The sequence below is a fragment of the Callospermophilus lateralis genome, chromosome 7, assembly GCF_048772815.1.
Source record: "Callospermophilus lateralis isolate mCalLat2 chromosome 7, mCalLat2.hap1, whole genome shotgun sequence".
NCBI classification, from domain to species: Eukaryota; Metazoa; Chordata; class Mammalia; order Rodentia; family Sciuridae; genus Callospermophilus; species Callospermophilus lateralis.
The window spans coordinates 130328540-130344285 of NC_135311.1; the positions used below are offsets into that span (position 1 = coordinate 130328540).

The 15746-nt window shown below is 54.2% G+C and overlaps 1 protein-coding gene across 1 annotated transcript; it reads left to right on the top strand.

Moving 5' to 3' along the window:
• The first annotated feature begins 3928 nt into the window (after positions 1-3928).
• Positions 3929-14461, top strand: Pla2g2c (phospholipase A2 group IIC). Its single transcript, XM_076862639.1, is given in 7 exon segments — positions 3929-3944; positions 4145-4251; positions 4254-4291; positions 7351-7418; positions 7421-7447; positions 14326-14391; positions 14394-14461. Coding segments are annotated over 7 exon segments (390 nt in total).
• The last annotated feature ends 1285 nt before the right edge of the window (positions 14462-15746 follow it).

A 15746-nucleotide genomic window follows, 5' to 3' on the forward strand; every position in this document is an offset into this window, starting at 1 on the left:
ATGCGACAGTGATGGCGCCTACCTTGAAGGGCTGTAGGGAGAAGGAAATGGGAGCAGAATACAGGCCGAAGTTCATTCAAGGCCTCCTCCAGTGCCCGCCCCCCCGCCAGGGAAGCTCTCTGTGACCCTCCCCAGAGGGTTCACGCTCCTGCCTCTGAGCACAAAAGACATTTATTTCTACAAGCGCTAGAGCAGTGCTCCCAGCTCCACGTGAGCTTCCATGGGCTCCCTGGGTACAGACTCAGACAGAGAAGCGCATTGTTGGGAGCCTCCCAGGAGTCCAGCTTTGGGGAACAGAACCAGGCAAGACTGGGCAGAAGACAAAGTTGCCTCAGGGGTGGGGTTGGGGGGAGAAAAGGCTAATACAGTGGGAGAAATTGACCCAGAAGGAGAGTCCAACTTACAAAGGGAGAAGCTGACATGCATGGGGAAAGATGTCCCAAGGGGGGAGAATCTGACGCTGTGGGAGAAGCTGGCATATAGCAGGAGAAGCTGATGCATGGAGGGAGAAGCTGACGCAGGCAGTCGCTGAGGTCTTGGCCAGTCTCCAGGGAGTTCTGGGGCTGGCAAGGCCTCTCGGAGTTATCCTGAAAGAGGCAGGGGACAAGCCTTTAAACCATCACCCCAGCCAGGCGTGACCTAGAGACCACCCTTTCCCTTCTCCCCTAAGGGTTCACAATCTGGAGACACAGGGTCCCTTGCAGCAGGGGGCAGTTCCCAGGGAGTGAGGGTGGGGAGCAGCTGGCATGTCCTCCCTGAAGATCCAGCTAAGCATGGAAGAACCCATGGAGAAGTGAACCCAGACCTTCTGCCCACACGGCGCTTATGGGCTGTATTTGGTCTATACGTATTTGGTATCTGTGGCCAGCTTGGCAGCCTTGCTTGGGCCAGAATCTTCTCATTAGCCAAGCACACAGTTGGTGCTTAATAAGAGTCTGTCAGATTTCATTACCAGTAGCCAACTTTGACCCCTCTCTTTGTCTCTTTAAAATACCATCGCCTGCCCATTCAAAAGATGTCTCTCCTTTGTGCACCAAAGCTGCGCACAATTATTTTTTTTTTTCAAACTCAGAAGAGAAAAGGGAAGCAAAAGCCTGTAGAGATAGAACCTATTTTTAAAAACATCCCGCAAAGCAAGGAAAGGAAGGGTGGCCAGCACACGACCTGGTCAGGGCCCAGCCTCACAGCATCCACCAGAATTTTGCCAAAGAGGGCAAAATAGTAAACGCACTTGGTCACCTCTCCCCAGGCTCTGCGGCAGGCTGGGTGTTTTGAAGTTTCCCTGGGAAACTTTGCCTCGGGGTGAAAATTGAGCTGCAGCTCGGGCACCTGCCAAAGTCTCTAGGCTCAGCTGAGCTATTGTTCACGCTCCAAGTCCTGACGTTATCAGGCGTAACCTGATTTATGATGGGGCCCATGTGGCTCACTGGGACACAAGACCCCATTCTCCTCCATTGTCCCATGGGCAGTGTGCCTAATCTGGGTGTCATTACCACTGACGTGAGGTTTACCTGTTACTGTGGTTTATAACAGGTAACAGTCTTATTTTCATTGTTTCAACTGGTTCCCACAAGCCCGTGGAGTAGACAGCTGTAGGATTATAAGGAACTGGTTCAGCTTCTCTGGGCCTCCGTTACCCCCTCTCTATGGTGATCTCCTAAGATGCGAGGATTGAGTCAGACAATACCCGCCAGGCCCTTAGCATTCTTAATAAAGGCTTGACATTACTCGTAGGGATTATTAGTCTCACTTTACAGGAGGAAGCCAAGTTTCGGAGAGACGAAGTTTACCACCGAGACACTAGGGTTTCAAGCGGGGAAAACCCCTGGACAGAGATGCAAATGGAACCAGGTTTCCCTGAGCTGGATTGCCAGTGTGAACAGTGTATGTGTCATTGAGAACAGAGGGACTCCTGAGTCCTCCAAAGGAAAAAGAAAACGTTGAAGAGATGGTGTTGTTCGAAGAAGTTTTTTTTTTTAAAAAAAAAAAAAAACGATACTTGGGCTTTTTAATGGAATCCTTCTTATTTTTTAATATTTGGGTCTAAAAACCAGGAAGGATATTATATTCAGAGAGAATTGAAAAAAGCTCTCTGCGTCCTTTGCTGGAGGCTTTCCGAGGCCTGCAGAGTGACTGGTTTGCACTCATATGGCCTTGTCTCATTCCAGCCACTTCTTCCCACTGGCAGGCAAAGAAGGTGGGACCCTGGCTCCCTGGACCCCTGCTGTCCTGGGGGATGAAGGTCATTGCCCTTCTTGTTGTCCTTATCTCCTGCCATAAGTAGTAAGCCAGATAGGTGGTACCAGGATGCTGTCCTCGCTCTTCCATTGGGGTGGCGCCTCCTGAGGTGGCACTGGGTGAGGGATGTGCTGACCCCAGTGCTGAGACCTCATAGAACTTCTAGGATGTTGCTGGCTTTGTACTCAGAAGAGGCACCGGCTGTGGTTCGACCACTTCTGACCCTGGGAGCGTCTTCCTTTGGTTATTAGTTGCCTTTATTTAAAGTCTGTGGCTTCCACACAAAATGGCAGGCACATATCTAGCTAGGTTAGGTGTGGTGCATTATTATCAGAAAGACATTCTAACGATGACTTAAGGAATAACTGGTCACTGTTAGTCATTGTGGCCAGGGGAGCAGATTGCATTCCTCTGCAAAATGAAGAAAGGCCCCCTAGGAAAAGGAAAATTCGTAGATTTATTCTGGATTAGTTGAGTAGATATTTGTCCAAATCCATTAAAAAAAAAAAAAGTCTGTTTCAGCTGTATAACAGTAACTTTCGGGTCCCTAATCTTAAAAATGTCTAAACCACCCCTAGTGGTGGAATTGACGGCTTTCAAGGTCATGATGTAACAGGAACCTGTATGCAGGAAGGGTCCCTTCTGTAGCCCCACAGCATGTCCTGAAGAGCTGCAGCCCGAGAGGGGTCCCACCTCTCTCCAGGAACCGAAAATGACCCCCTTGGCTCAGGTTGATGTAAAATGAGAAAAGTTCAAAGCCAAGAATGCCAGCCTGGATATCATCATGCATTTACAATTCACAGAAAAAAAACAAAATATGTACGAGTTAGGAAAGACAGTCTCAAGCGATTTTTTAAAAAGACAAACAGGTGAACCAGAAACTTTTCCTCCTGGGAGAGTAGAAGCACCGGCTCCTGCCTGCAGCAGGAGGGGCTTCTGCCACAGCAGTGAGGCTTCCAACAGGGCAATGAGGCAGGAAGGCACCCGGGAAAATGCCCCCAAACTCTGCCTTTGGTTTTCTTCTTCAAGTTCATGTTTTGACTATATTTTTATTGCTGAGTACCTGCAGCAGCCCCTCTTCACCTTTCCTACACCTAGGTGTAACCACTCCTAAAACTTGGGTGTTCATTCATCTAGGTCCTTACCCCGCCACCCTCCACACACACCTGGAAACACTGTAATAGAAAAATAATACCTGCTCATTGTAAAAAATAAAAACAAATTACATAGCTGTATACAAAATAACTGTTGCCCCTCGGTTTCTCTATCCACCTCCTAAATCCCACTGCCTAGAGATATTGCTATTAAAGACAATATATATTTTAAAAAGTAATTTTATTACCCACCCTCCACTGGTGGGCACGTGGGTGGTTTCCATTGTTCTGGATATATATACAGCATAAACATCCTTGTATATATTTTTTGTGCCCACTTCTGGAAGCATTTTGTAGAAGTAAAAATCGCTGAGTCCACGTGCATTTGCTATTTTAAAATATGGATCGAGGGTGTCTCTCCTCCTCGTACATATTTGATTTCTCCTTTGAGGTTGTAAATGCCTGATGATATCCGGAGGGACTGGCATTTCTAGCTTTGAACTTTTCCTGTTAATGTTGCATCAGACCTGAGGGGGCTTCTGCCTCCAGTGGTGGTTTTCTACATTTGAGGGGAAGGCAGTGGAGCATTGCCCTAAATGTCATGGAAACCGGGTACTCATCGTGGGTTAGCAAGAAACTCTGTGTGGCAGGGTAAATGTTTCTTTCCCAAGAGAGAGGCCAGTGATCCCAGCTAGGCCATCACTTTGCTTTAGGGACCTGGTGACAGACCCCATGCAAAGCACCCTGGTGGGGGACACCAAGGCTGCCATACTCTTTGCCGCTTTTCCTATTCCTTGTTTCCTCGTTGGCAGTGACAGTCCCCACCCTCAGCAGCTTCTGGCAGTTCCAGAGGATGGTCAGACACATCACGGGAAGGAGCGCCTTCCTCTCCTACTATGCAAACGACTGCTACTGAGGGCTCTCGGAGGCAAAGGGATCCCTGTGGACGGCCCAGACAGGTGTGTGCAGGGCTCCAAGGCCACCCGCCATTCGATTTGCACTGAAGCTGTAGCTTGAAGCCAGAGAGGGGTGTGGCAGGGGGAGAACTAGGAGCCTTTCATGGCAAGTAGAGAAACCAACTCAGGCCAACGTAAGAAAAGACTGGAAGGGTCACAGGGTGGGGCTTGAAGAGCCTGTGCCCGGGGCCAGCTTCTTGAACACGTGACCATGAAGTTGGCCAGGCCAGTCCTCCTAAGGGCCTAACGTGTGTAAGTGCTGCTGCCACCACCTTGCCGTTTTTGACAAGAGGTCTGCGTTCCCTTCCACACCAGGCCCCGCACGGCGTGTAGCTGGTCCTGTCCAGAGCGCTAGAAGCCATTTTAAAGGAACTGTGTGCTCTTCCCCCAGCCCTTGGATTTTAGGATTTCGGGCGTGGCTAGACTACCCTGCTGCCTCCTGGCCCTATTACATGTTCTAGGAGAGGATCCAAGTGGCCCAGTTTGGAAAAGCTGTCCATCTGGATGTGATCACACGGCCCCGACCTGGATTCCAAGGCCTGCTCCAAAGGATGGGGTGGGCGAGCGCGGCTTCCTAGAGGAGGTGACAGCTGGTGTCATCTGGGGAGGGTGTGGGGAGGAAACTGGGTAGTGCGCGTGTTGCTTCATTTGAAGAAATAAGAAGACAAAGTGCTTCTTGCCACGTTCAACCTAGCTGGACAGGTATGTCCCCACCCCAGGGCCTGAAGTATCACTCCTGAGCTTGAGTCTCCCGCGCTTGGTGGTGGAACATTGGACGGGCCAGGACAGGTGGTCTGCACGAGGACTAATTTAACCCTCCTAGTGAATGTAGGAGGCGGTGTCACCACCCCCATGTTACAGGTGAGGACGGGGGAGGGTCCCAGACCAAGAGCCGCTAAGCCTTGTGGTCCTAAGTGGCAAAACCAGGACTGGAATAGGGTTTGCCTCTGTCATAGCCCGTCCCCTTTCCTGATGATGTGTGCCTCCCAGTCCAAGTTCAAAGGCAGATTCAGAACTGTGAGCCAAAGATGAAGGCCAAGAGCCCCCCTGCAGGTGGGAAAGGGAGAGGGGACGGAAACGCTGTCCTTGGCATTCTGGTCTTAGGATCTGAGCCCAGGTTTATCTTGTCTTCTTACTGGCTGTCCCCGGGGGCTCCGCATCCCTGACCCTCGAGGTGGAAGAAGTGGGCAGAGGCCAATCCCCCGCTGTTCCCCTCTGCCCCCCGCCCCCCAGCCCCCAGCCAGCTCTGAGCACTGAGAGCGAGGACTGTGACTGTTCTTGTTGACAGTAGTCTCCTTCAAGACTATCCCAGTGCTTGGCACATAGAAGGTGCTCAGGAAAAATGGCTGGACCAATGGAGGAATCTCAGGTGCCGCAGTCTCTGGCTGGGCACAAATCACGAGTCTCCACACAGCTTGTAGATTCAAACAGCAATTCTTTATTCCCGAACTCACACCGGCTGTCTACAAACACGCTCTGGGGGAATCCACGTTTTCTGCCCAAAATCCACTCTCTCCCAAATTCACTACTCTGCCCAAATCCACTCCGCATGGGCTTCTGTCTCCCAAAATATACTGTCTGACCCTAAGCACTCAAGAGGAACTCAGCAGCAGGATATGCCCTATTCTAAAGGGGGAACACCCTAATCTCCTATTATGCTAAACTGCCCTATTCTAAAGGGGGAACACCCTAAACACGGATCCTGCCCTGGTCCTTGAGCAAGGTTACCTTTCAGAAGTCCTTCCACTAGACAGCATGGGAGTAAGCTGGCAAGGAATTTGTCATACCTACTTGGCTGATGGCTCCCAGCACTCAGGGACCTATTTGAGTTCTGGGTCTATCATTCCCAGCCACATGATTTTTTTTTTTTATCATTTTAATTATTTGTTTTTATCTTACCTCCCCTTGGTATTTTTCCCTAATTTGAAATGTCACTATTACTCTTGAAGACACAGGTATTTTCAGCCCCCCCGCCCCCCCTTTCACGAGGTCTCTATTATGTGTCCTCTGTCTTAGGGCTGTGATTAAACTTATTGTATCCACATGATCATGTGTATATTCAGATGATAAGGTTTATTGCTTCCTGCAGGGTAGGATATGTGCTAGGTCTCGGCTACTTAAGGGCAACCATTAGATGATTAGAATGTAAACTCCTGCTACCGCCCTGTTCTTAATTTGTTTTGTATTTCCAGGACAGCAGCTAACATCACAAAGGTTTGTAATCAACAAATTGTTGGGTCTTGCAAATATCGTGAGTATACTTTTTGTTCTCCCATCAAATCTTCAACATTCTTTTGTTGAACTAAACACTCAACCAACAATTATTAAGTATCAGATCTATTAATATGATATATAGCAGTTCTCTTTCTCTCTGCTTAGACACACACACACACACACACACACACACACACACGCACACACGCAAGCACGCACGCACACACCCCACAGGCCAGCCACATAATTTTGAGGAATTTGCCTTTCTGAATCGCTTTTCCTCACCTACAAGATGGGGACAATGACTGTACTGCTCAGGGGACCGAGTCACCAAGGAAACAGCAGTAGGTACTAGGGTGGCTCAGTGGACGTTACTGGCTGTTTTTATTTATTTTTAATAGTACAGTCGGCCAGTGGTAACCACAGGGTCTGCGTCCACAATTCCACCAACCTCACATGGAAACTATTTGAAAAACAACACGTCTGTTCTGAACACATATAGGCTTTTTTCTTGCTATTCCCTAAGCAACACAGTATAATGATCATTTTCGTAGCATTGACATGGCATTAGGTATCATAGAGGACATGTGTAGGTTACAGGCAAATATCATTGTACATAAGGGACTTGAGCTTGAGGACCTCGGCATCCTCAGGGATGCGGACCCCTTCCTCCTTGGAACCGAGGGACAGCTGTTCTAGTAGTAATTTGCCACTCTGGCTCCAGTGCTTTCTTGCCCAGGGGAGGAGGCAGGTGAGTCCCTTGCTGTTCCCACCTGAGGTCCTCCAGCCGATTCCCCAGGGACCCTTGCACAGGTGCCATCCATCATCTCCCTCTCATCTGGCCCCAGATGCTGTGTGACGCATGACTGCTGCTGCGAGAGGCTGAAGGAGTCTGGCTGCCAGCCCGTGTTGAACAGTCCCACATCATCAACAAGACGGTGGTCTGTGAGTAGCCTTCTCTGTAGGGAAATGCCTTAGAATCTGGTCTTTCCTTAACCACCACTTCCTTGTTGACCCAGTGGTCTTTTAGGAAATGAGATTTTTTTTTTCCAGATGCTTTGAGATGGAAAGGGGCAAGACCAAGGACTAGAGCTCCTTGGAAAGGGCTTATATTATATCTCTCATTGGTCTCTCTGCCCAAAGCTGTATTTCCAGCACCTGGCAAATAGTACATGGTCAATAAAAAGTTGTTGACTTGAGATTACATTGTCTTCGCAGCTTCCCTTGGCAACTGTTGCTGTTGCAAACATTCTTCCTTATTTCTGTCATGTGTTAACAAAGCAGCTCAACCGTCTTTCAGTTGAGCAAATACTCGTTAAGGGCAACTGCATGCCAGGCATGCAGATCGGTGCCATGGGGCACACAAAAGTAACTAGGAGGGATAAGAGAAGGAAGTTCACAGGATATTGAGGCCACTGAAAGAGGTGGGGAAAAGCCAGAGTGGGCAGGTACACTGAGTCCACCCACGGGGAACGACCTGGGGTCCCGAGGCGTGGAGCGGCTGGTGGGGTGTAGGTATGGGTAGGGCAAGTTTGTCTAAAGAGCAAGTGGCTTTGGGCAGTAGCCTTCTGTGGGTCGCACCCATTCCAGCTGGTGGTCTGGGTCCCCCATACAGGGTGGGGTCCCTTCCTCGGGTGGGGGTGCGTGAACACCTCTCCTCCCCGGTGTGATTTTCCATCAGTGAGGGTTTCTGGAGCTCATCTGTCTCCGTGAGGTCAGGGAAAAGCCATCCCAAGGACACGCACCCCCCCATCCAGAGCGCTCAGTGTGCTGACCCGGGATTCTAACTCGGCTCGTACCCAGACCCAGGGTTGGGACTGTGAGGTCTTCGGGGCACCAGCGAGGACGGACGTGGGGTAGACTGGAGGCTCCGACACTGGCTGGAGAAGATCAGCTTCAGCTCCTCCCGCTGCCCCCTGCGTGGCCCCTGCCCCCCATGAGTGCTCCCCTGACCAGAAGCACCCCCTTTCCCCAGGGGAGCTCAAGCAGGCTGCAGGCACTGGAGCTCTCTGCCCAGGGTCATCCTCAGGCCGAAAGCCAAGAGCCTCTTCCACGAGGCCCCTGAGAGCGTTAGGTGGGGTGGGACCCCAGGGCCTTGTGTGTTCAGCACAAGAATGACGCCTTCTTGTCGCCAGGGCTGTCTGCCCTTGAGGAGGAGCGGTGACTGTCAGAGAGGGAGGGTGCCTGGCAAGGCCCCCCCCCCCGACCTTCCCCAACCTGGTTCCTGGTCGTGTTTTACAGGGCTCCCTCTCTTCATGTTGGTTAAGGTCCCTGACCGTGGTCAAAAAGGCCCCACTTTTGGAGAAGAATGCTCAAGGGCGCCCTCCTCTGATGCGCTCACAAAGTGCAAGGATGGGGAGGAAGGGAACAGGTGGTGTCCAACGGAGGGCAGTGGAATCAGTGGGTGGGGAGAGGCTTCCTCCCCTTGTCAGAGGCCCAGACCAAGCCTCCGCCCTGGCTGCTCACAGGACAGAGGGCCGGTGGGGACACTGTACCTCAGGAGATGGGGAGGGTGCAGGAAAGTAACTGTGGGGTGGGAGGAGGCTGGAGCCCCACCAGGTGACACATATCCCTTGATTGGCATGTGCCAGGTAGTGACAAGAGCTGGACTGGCCAGCTGGTGGCCTGGGCTGTGCTTTCCTCACGTGCTGCCCCGAGCCTTGCCCTGGGCTCCCACAGTCTGGAGCCCTCTCTGCCCAGGGGCATAGCACAGGAGGGACTGTGTGTCAGCACTGGGCATCAGCAACCCCCAGCAGTGAGCCGAGAGCCAGGCCACCTGGGCTCTTGCTGGATCTGTGGCTGCTGTGTGCTGGGACCCAGGCACAATTATTCACCTGCCCAGTATGCACTGAGCACCCCTGGGTGACTGTCTAATGCCAGCACGGTGCCAGGGCCAGGCACAGAGCAAGGGCAGGCCAGGCTCCTCCTGTCCTGAGAGTCACATTCTTATGGAAACTCCAGGTGGCAAGATAGATGCTCTACATGCAGCACCTTGAACCCCAGAAATGGGCCTCTCGGGTCAGTACTATTCTTTCCACTATCAAAGAGGAGGCTGAGCTCAGAGAGGTTGAGTCACCGCCACGGTCACAGTCAGGGAAAGAAGAGTTGGGGTTCAGAGCCAGGTGATCTGCCTCGTGATCTGCAGCAAGCTAATCAGAAGGTTCTGCCCTGGGCCAGGGAGGGCAACGAGGGCCTCTCTAATGGCTCAGATCTTCCCACTCCTGCTAAAAGGCGAAGCAGCCAGGCAGAGCCGAGTCCGACCCCCGCCTCCCCCTGCCAGCCTCCCCTCTCCCAGCTGGGCCTTCGTCTCCCTGTCTACACAGTGGAGCTCATCACCGGTGTCTCACAAAGTGGCTGGGAGCACTGAGGAGAGTGACCTGCTACAGTGGCTGGCCTGCAGTGGCTACCCAGTTAGTGCCCTTCCTTTGGGACACAGCAATTTCCTGGTCTGTCCAGGTTTCCTCTTCCCCTCTACTTGGTGGGAAAGCACCGGCGGCCAAGGCTGTTCCGGCCACTCTCCTGGGGTAGGTCCGCCTCCCTACCCCCTACCCCTCAGTTCAAAGAGCTGCCCTGCAAGGGTTAACCCCTCCCCAGCCTCCCTTGAGTTCTGAAATCCTGCACCCAAGCCTGGTCCCATGTTGCCTAGCAACCAGTGGCTGCTGGGGAGGGATGTGGTAGGTGAGCAGGGAAGGGAAGGCGCAAAACAACTTGGTCTGTCCACCTAAATGCTACCAGGAGATCAATGCAGAGAGAGGTCTCTGACAGAGCCCAGGGGCCGGCTTGCTGGGAGGGGACAGCTGCCCTCCAGCAGCCTGGGGGGTGGTTCTCCCTCCTCTGAGTGGGCTTACATAAGTACTTGGCATTGGCAAGGGACTTTAAGATCACCGGCAGTGACACCCCCCTCCACCCACGCATGCACGCATGTGTCGTGTGGGGAGGAGCCCAGCCTTGGAGACAGACGGTTGGTTCTAGCCACCTGTACTGCTGTCACCTCCATCTCTGGGCCTCGGATGCCCCCTCTACCAGAGTGGGAAGGCGGAAGTGGCAGCTTCTGGGAGTTGAGTTTGCAAAGACCTTTGTCACCTGCGTGGGCCACAGATCTGGAACCAGATTCTGGCTCCTGGGCCCCGGCACAGGCTCCTTTGGCTGGTGCCCAGGCCACGTAAGGGCAGCCTGGAAGACCGTCAGCAAACGCTGCGGGGGCAGACCAGGCATCAGGGCGGAGAGCAAAAGGGAAAGATGCCACCCCTGTCGGGAGGGAGCTTCCCTTCTAGGGGCAAGAGCCCACGACGTGGTCACCATGGAGACACATTCTGATAGGGACCAGGCTATGAGCAGCTCACACAAGGTGCCAAGCTGGGGCATGGTGCAGGCCAGGGGCAGGGGGCCTACTTCAAGTGGCCGAGGGAGGCCTCGACGGGGGTCTGAGGCTCGTTGCCAGTGGCAGGAGCGGGGAGCCTTGGGAAGGAAGGGAGAGGAGGTTGGCGCTGCCCCAGGCGGGAGTTTTGTTCTGGAAAGATTCCTGTGGCTGTTGTGCAGAAGAGGGGAGGGACAGGAGCCAGGAGGAGACAGCTTCTGAAGCCCTGTGGAGGGGTGACCGCAGTTTGAACTGGGGTGGTGGCAGGTGCCGGCTGTGCTTCGGAGGTGCAGTTGCCAGGACCTGCCAGCAGGTGGGAGTTGATCTGAAGGAGGGGGAGGCTAATGGAGGCTGGAGGCCCCAGGCCATGGGTAGTGGCGCCATCTACTGACCCGGCGAAGATGGAGGAGGAGCGGTCCACGGAGACACAGGGGTTTGGCCTGAACCGCGTGGAGTCTGAGACGTGCTGTGGTTTGGATATGGGTAAGGGTGTCCCCCAGGGGTTCTTGTGTTGGCAGCTTGGTCCCCAGAGTGGCCATGATGAGAAATGGGGGGACTTTAAGAGATGGGGCCAGTCACTAGGTGTCTGGGGGTTCTGGAAGAGACTAATGCAGTTCTCACGAGATGATGCTTAGTTCCCACAGAGGGTTGTTTATAAAAGCAAGACCGGCCCCTCCCGGGCCTGTCTGACTTCCGCCCTTGCTGTGTGATATCCCCCTCTGGCCATGCTCCTGCCAGGATGCCATCCACCTTGAGGCAGCCAGGCAGGCCCCACAAAGCCACCACCTTGCTGTCTAGACTTTCAGCCTCCAAACCTATGTGCTAAATAACGCTCTTTCTTTGTAAATTACACAGTGTCAGGTGTTTTGTTATAGCTATGGAAAATGGACTAATAAAGGAACGTGTCAGACACCCAAGGGGTCGGCAATGAGACACTTGCATTGAAGTCGGGCACTAAGGCAGAGGTCTGGGATGGAGCTGGGAATCCAGAAGATGTGAGGTGCTGAGACATTCTAATAGGGACCAGGCTACCAAGAGTGCTACTTGGTAGAGAATTTGGGGAAAATTTGATCCCAGGCTGGGGGCCCAGACAGGCCTGGTGAGGGTCTGGGTTAGCCGCAGGTAGGAATAGACCTGTGGCCTTCTCTCATTCTTGGAGATGTACTTCATGGAAAGGGAAAGAACATTCTGAAGCCACCAGTTCTTTTCTTCGTGCCTCAGTTTCTCCCACAGCGCACTCCAAGATGCAGGATCTGATCTAGGTTTGCCTTTAGGAGGAGGATCCCAGAGATGGCGTTTTGGCCCAGGGCTGCCTCTTCTTCCCCGTCGTGACAGGCCTGGTCCTACCATGGCTGAGGGGTGGCAGTCCCAGTGAAGGACCATTGCAGAGATCCACAGAAGAGCCAGGGGCTGGGTGAGCTATGGGAGGTGGAGACGGAAGTCAGGGAGGATTTAGGAAGGACAGGAGGACCAGGCGGGAGGGAGAGGGCAGTGAGGGAAGGGAAGGAGGAGGCCTGGGAGTTGAGATGCAGGAGAGGAGAGAGGAGGAGAGGAGGGGACAGAGACAAGCAAGAAGAGAGAAGGATGGGGGAGGGCTGCCGCTGCTCCTCTGGGAGGGACAGCAGAGCGGGAGCCGGGAGCCGGGCCTGGGGAGGGGCCTGGGGACCTTGACAGCTTGTGGCAGATGGGGAAGGGGGAGTGGGAGGGCAAGGTGGGAGTGGCGTGAACATCCCTGGCACCTTCCCGAGGGCGAGTGGCGAGGGGCAGCTGGGCGTGGGGAGGTGACATCTGCCTTGAGAAACGGCGCCTGCAGACAGCGCGGGAGGACAGCTCCTGCCGGCAGGTGGACGCTGCAGAGGAGGACAGCCTGCAGCCGCGGGTCCCCTGAGCAGCCACCGCTTCTTCCTGTCACGGCAGCAGTGGGCCTGGCAGAGTGCCCTGCCCAGGAGCGCAGCCGCAGCAGCCTCGCCACCACCGGGAAGGAGGCACTTCTGTCACCACTTTATAGACAGACACCGAGGCTGACTTCCCCGGTTACACGCCAAGGCGTTTGGTGACCGTCTTCCTCACTCCAACCCCACAAGACAGTGGAACTCAGGGGGAGTTAGAGAGAACGGGGGTAAGCTGTGCCACAGACAGACAGACGGACAGACACACACCCACCCACCCACACACACCCACACACATACACACACAGCTAGGACCCTGGACACCTAAGACCCCATCTAGTGGCTGCTCAACCCAAGGGCAGATGCTGGGTCCCCGAGGCCCACAGGCCCTTTCGCTTATTCAACAGCTTTTGTGCCCCAGCTGAGGTGCCAACATCTGTTCTAGGTGTTGGAGACGTTGAGCCAGACGGGGGCCAGCATCCCAGAACTCACGTTCCACAGAGGAGAGGCCCTAAGCAAGTCAACCAATCAGCCAGTGCAGATTGGGAAAAGGAGCAAATGACATAAACAGGGGGACATGGCAGAGTGGCTGGGATGGCCAGGGACAGCCTTTCTGAGGAGGTGGAATTTGATCAAGACCCAAAGTGTAAGATGGATCTTACCCCTTGAAGGTCTTGGAGAGAAGCTTTCAGACCAAGAGGGTAGCATGTGCAAAGGTCCTGGGATGACAGGGTAAGATGTGTGAGTTAAAAGAGACTGGAGTCCCGGAGCAGAATGAGGCTGGGGGGGCGGTGAAGGTTCAATGAGGAAGGGGAGGCTGGGAGGGTGCAGTCAGGGCAAGTGTGCTCCATGGGCCACCAGGGCTGGGGTGTCTTCCCTGAATAAGAGGAAAGCATAGTGGGGCTTGAAGAAGAGTGAACATAATTCAGGGGACATTTCAAGACGGCTCCTGCTTATTTCCTTCCTTTAAGGAGGAAGAGCTGGCGATGACAGGGACTTGGTATGGCCAGGATGGTGGAAAGAAGCAGGCAGAGCGTGAAAGACTTTAAACGTGGAAATACTTTAAACAGGACTCGGGGCTGGGTGTGGACATGGACAGAGGACCAGGGTGACTCCTAGTTTTCTGGTTCCAGTCGGAGTTGGTGCCATGTATTGAGTGTGGAGGGAGGACAGGCTTGGCAGGTGGAAGGGGCACTGGTCTGCCCAGGGTGCCATTTTGAACGTCCCAGTTGGAGGTGCCAAGCCACCCAAGTGGCATGTCAAGCAGGCAGTCAGAAATCTGAGATGGGCTCAGGGAACATGACTCCCTGCCCTCCTCTCATGGCCCGTGGCTGCCCATGTACCTCAGGGTCCTCCGTGCAGCCCCCTCCCCACCCCTCGTTTCCGTCTAGGCCGTTCACTCCAGCACTGTGGGTGCCCGGATGTGGTGGGGAGTGCTTGCAGATGAAGGGGAAGGATGCCTGGCCCCTTCCCTTTCTGCCCTCAGCCCTTGGCCCCTGCAGCTCCCTGCTCTCCCCAGCCTTAAAGCCAAGCCCTGGGTGGGCAGGGCAGCCCCGGGACACTGGGTGTCTCTGCAGGTGGATGTTCCCTGGATCCTGGTGACAGATGTCTCTGCGGGCTGAAGGCCTGCGAGTGTGACAAGCAACCTGCGAGAAAAACTTCAAGCCCTTCTCCAGCCAGCCCCAGTGCGGCAGGCACCGGCTCCAGGGCTAGGAAGGCCACCAGCCCCTTGTCACTCGGCATCTGCTCTCCTGCCGTCCTTTAGGAAGCTGTCTCTGATTATCCCCGACAAGCCACCCTTTGGCACAGCCGCCTCGGTGCACCTTCTCCTCCAGCCCCTGAGGACTGGAGGTTAGAAGTGAGGCGAATTTCCTGACCTGAGGGGGCCTGTGCTCTGTAGATAGAGGGACCACAAAGGTCTCCTGAATAAGTGACCTATCCAGGCAGTAGCCAGTGCTCGAAGCGATAAAGCAAGAGGTGGAGCAGACAGGAGCTCCCAGCCCCCTCTCACAGGGATCCAGAAGCGGGGAGCCCTACACTCTTCCCCTGCCCAACCCCAAGTCAAGATGCCAGGCAGACCTGGGAACCTGCCTACAACAGATCTACCTGGGAACCCTGGGGACAAAGCAGAAATATTGGGAAATGGGATTCTGGGAGCCACACCTGGTGTCTGGCTCTCATTTGCTCCAGGGCTGCCCCCTGGACACCCTCAGGTAGGAGCAGCTTGATGCTGCTTTCGTGTCTTGGGTCACCAGGACATGTCAGCACCCCCTGCTGCCACGTGGATTCATAGCCAGGAAGATGCCAAGAAACGGCAAAGAGTGCATCAGAGGAATCCCAGATTTCCATCCACGTTTAGAAGGCTCTGGTCACTCCAGACTTAAATTCTAATAAACGTCCAAGTGATCTCATCGGGGCGGATTCTGATGTTTATGGCCCCAGCTGGAACGGTAGGTGGCAAAGCCACTGTGATTGTCCTTGCCTCGGGATATCCTCACCTCTCACCTGCGGAGCTCAGCTCAAGAGCATGTGTTCCTAGCAAGAGGCCAGTCTCCCTTCCCACCTTGCATCTGAACTGCGTGTGATTTACTCAGCTCAGGAGAAGGCAGAAGTCATGGAAGTGACAGGCCCTAGGTCTCGGAGTGCAGGGCACTTTTACTCCCTAGGACGTGGGCTCCCACTGGGAGAAGAGGCCTGGGCTCACCTGCGGAGAGACGGCGCCCACCTGGATCAGGTACACGTGTGCGCGCTCGCCCCAGGTCAGCCAAGCTGACTCGCCTCTGGCCACGCACTCATGAGACAAAAGCGACCGCCCAGCTGGTCACAGCATGCAGAGCTGAGAGCTGCTGAGAGGCTGGTCTTTCAAGGCAGGATGCTGTGGCGTGGCTCGTCATGTCTTTATTAAGTTGAGATTCCTGGGCCTCAGCACTGGGGCGGACACAGAGCCCACTGAAACATTGTGACATGGTCCCTGCCCCTTCCCTGGTAGGTGTGGGGG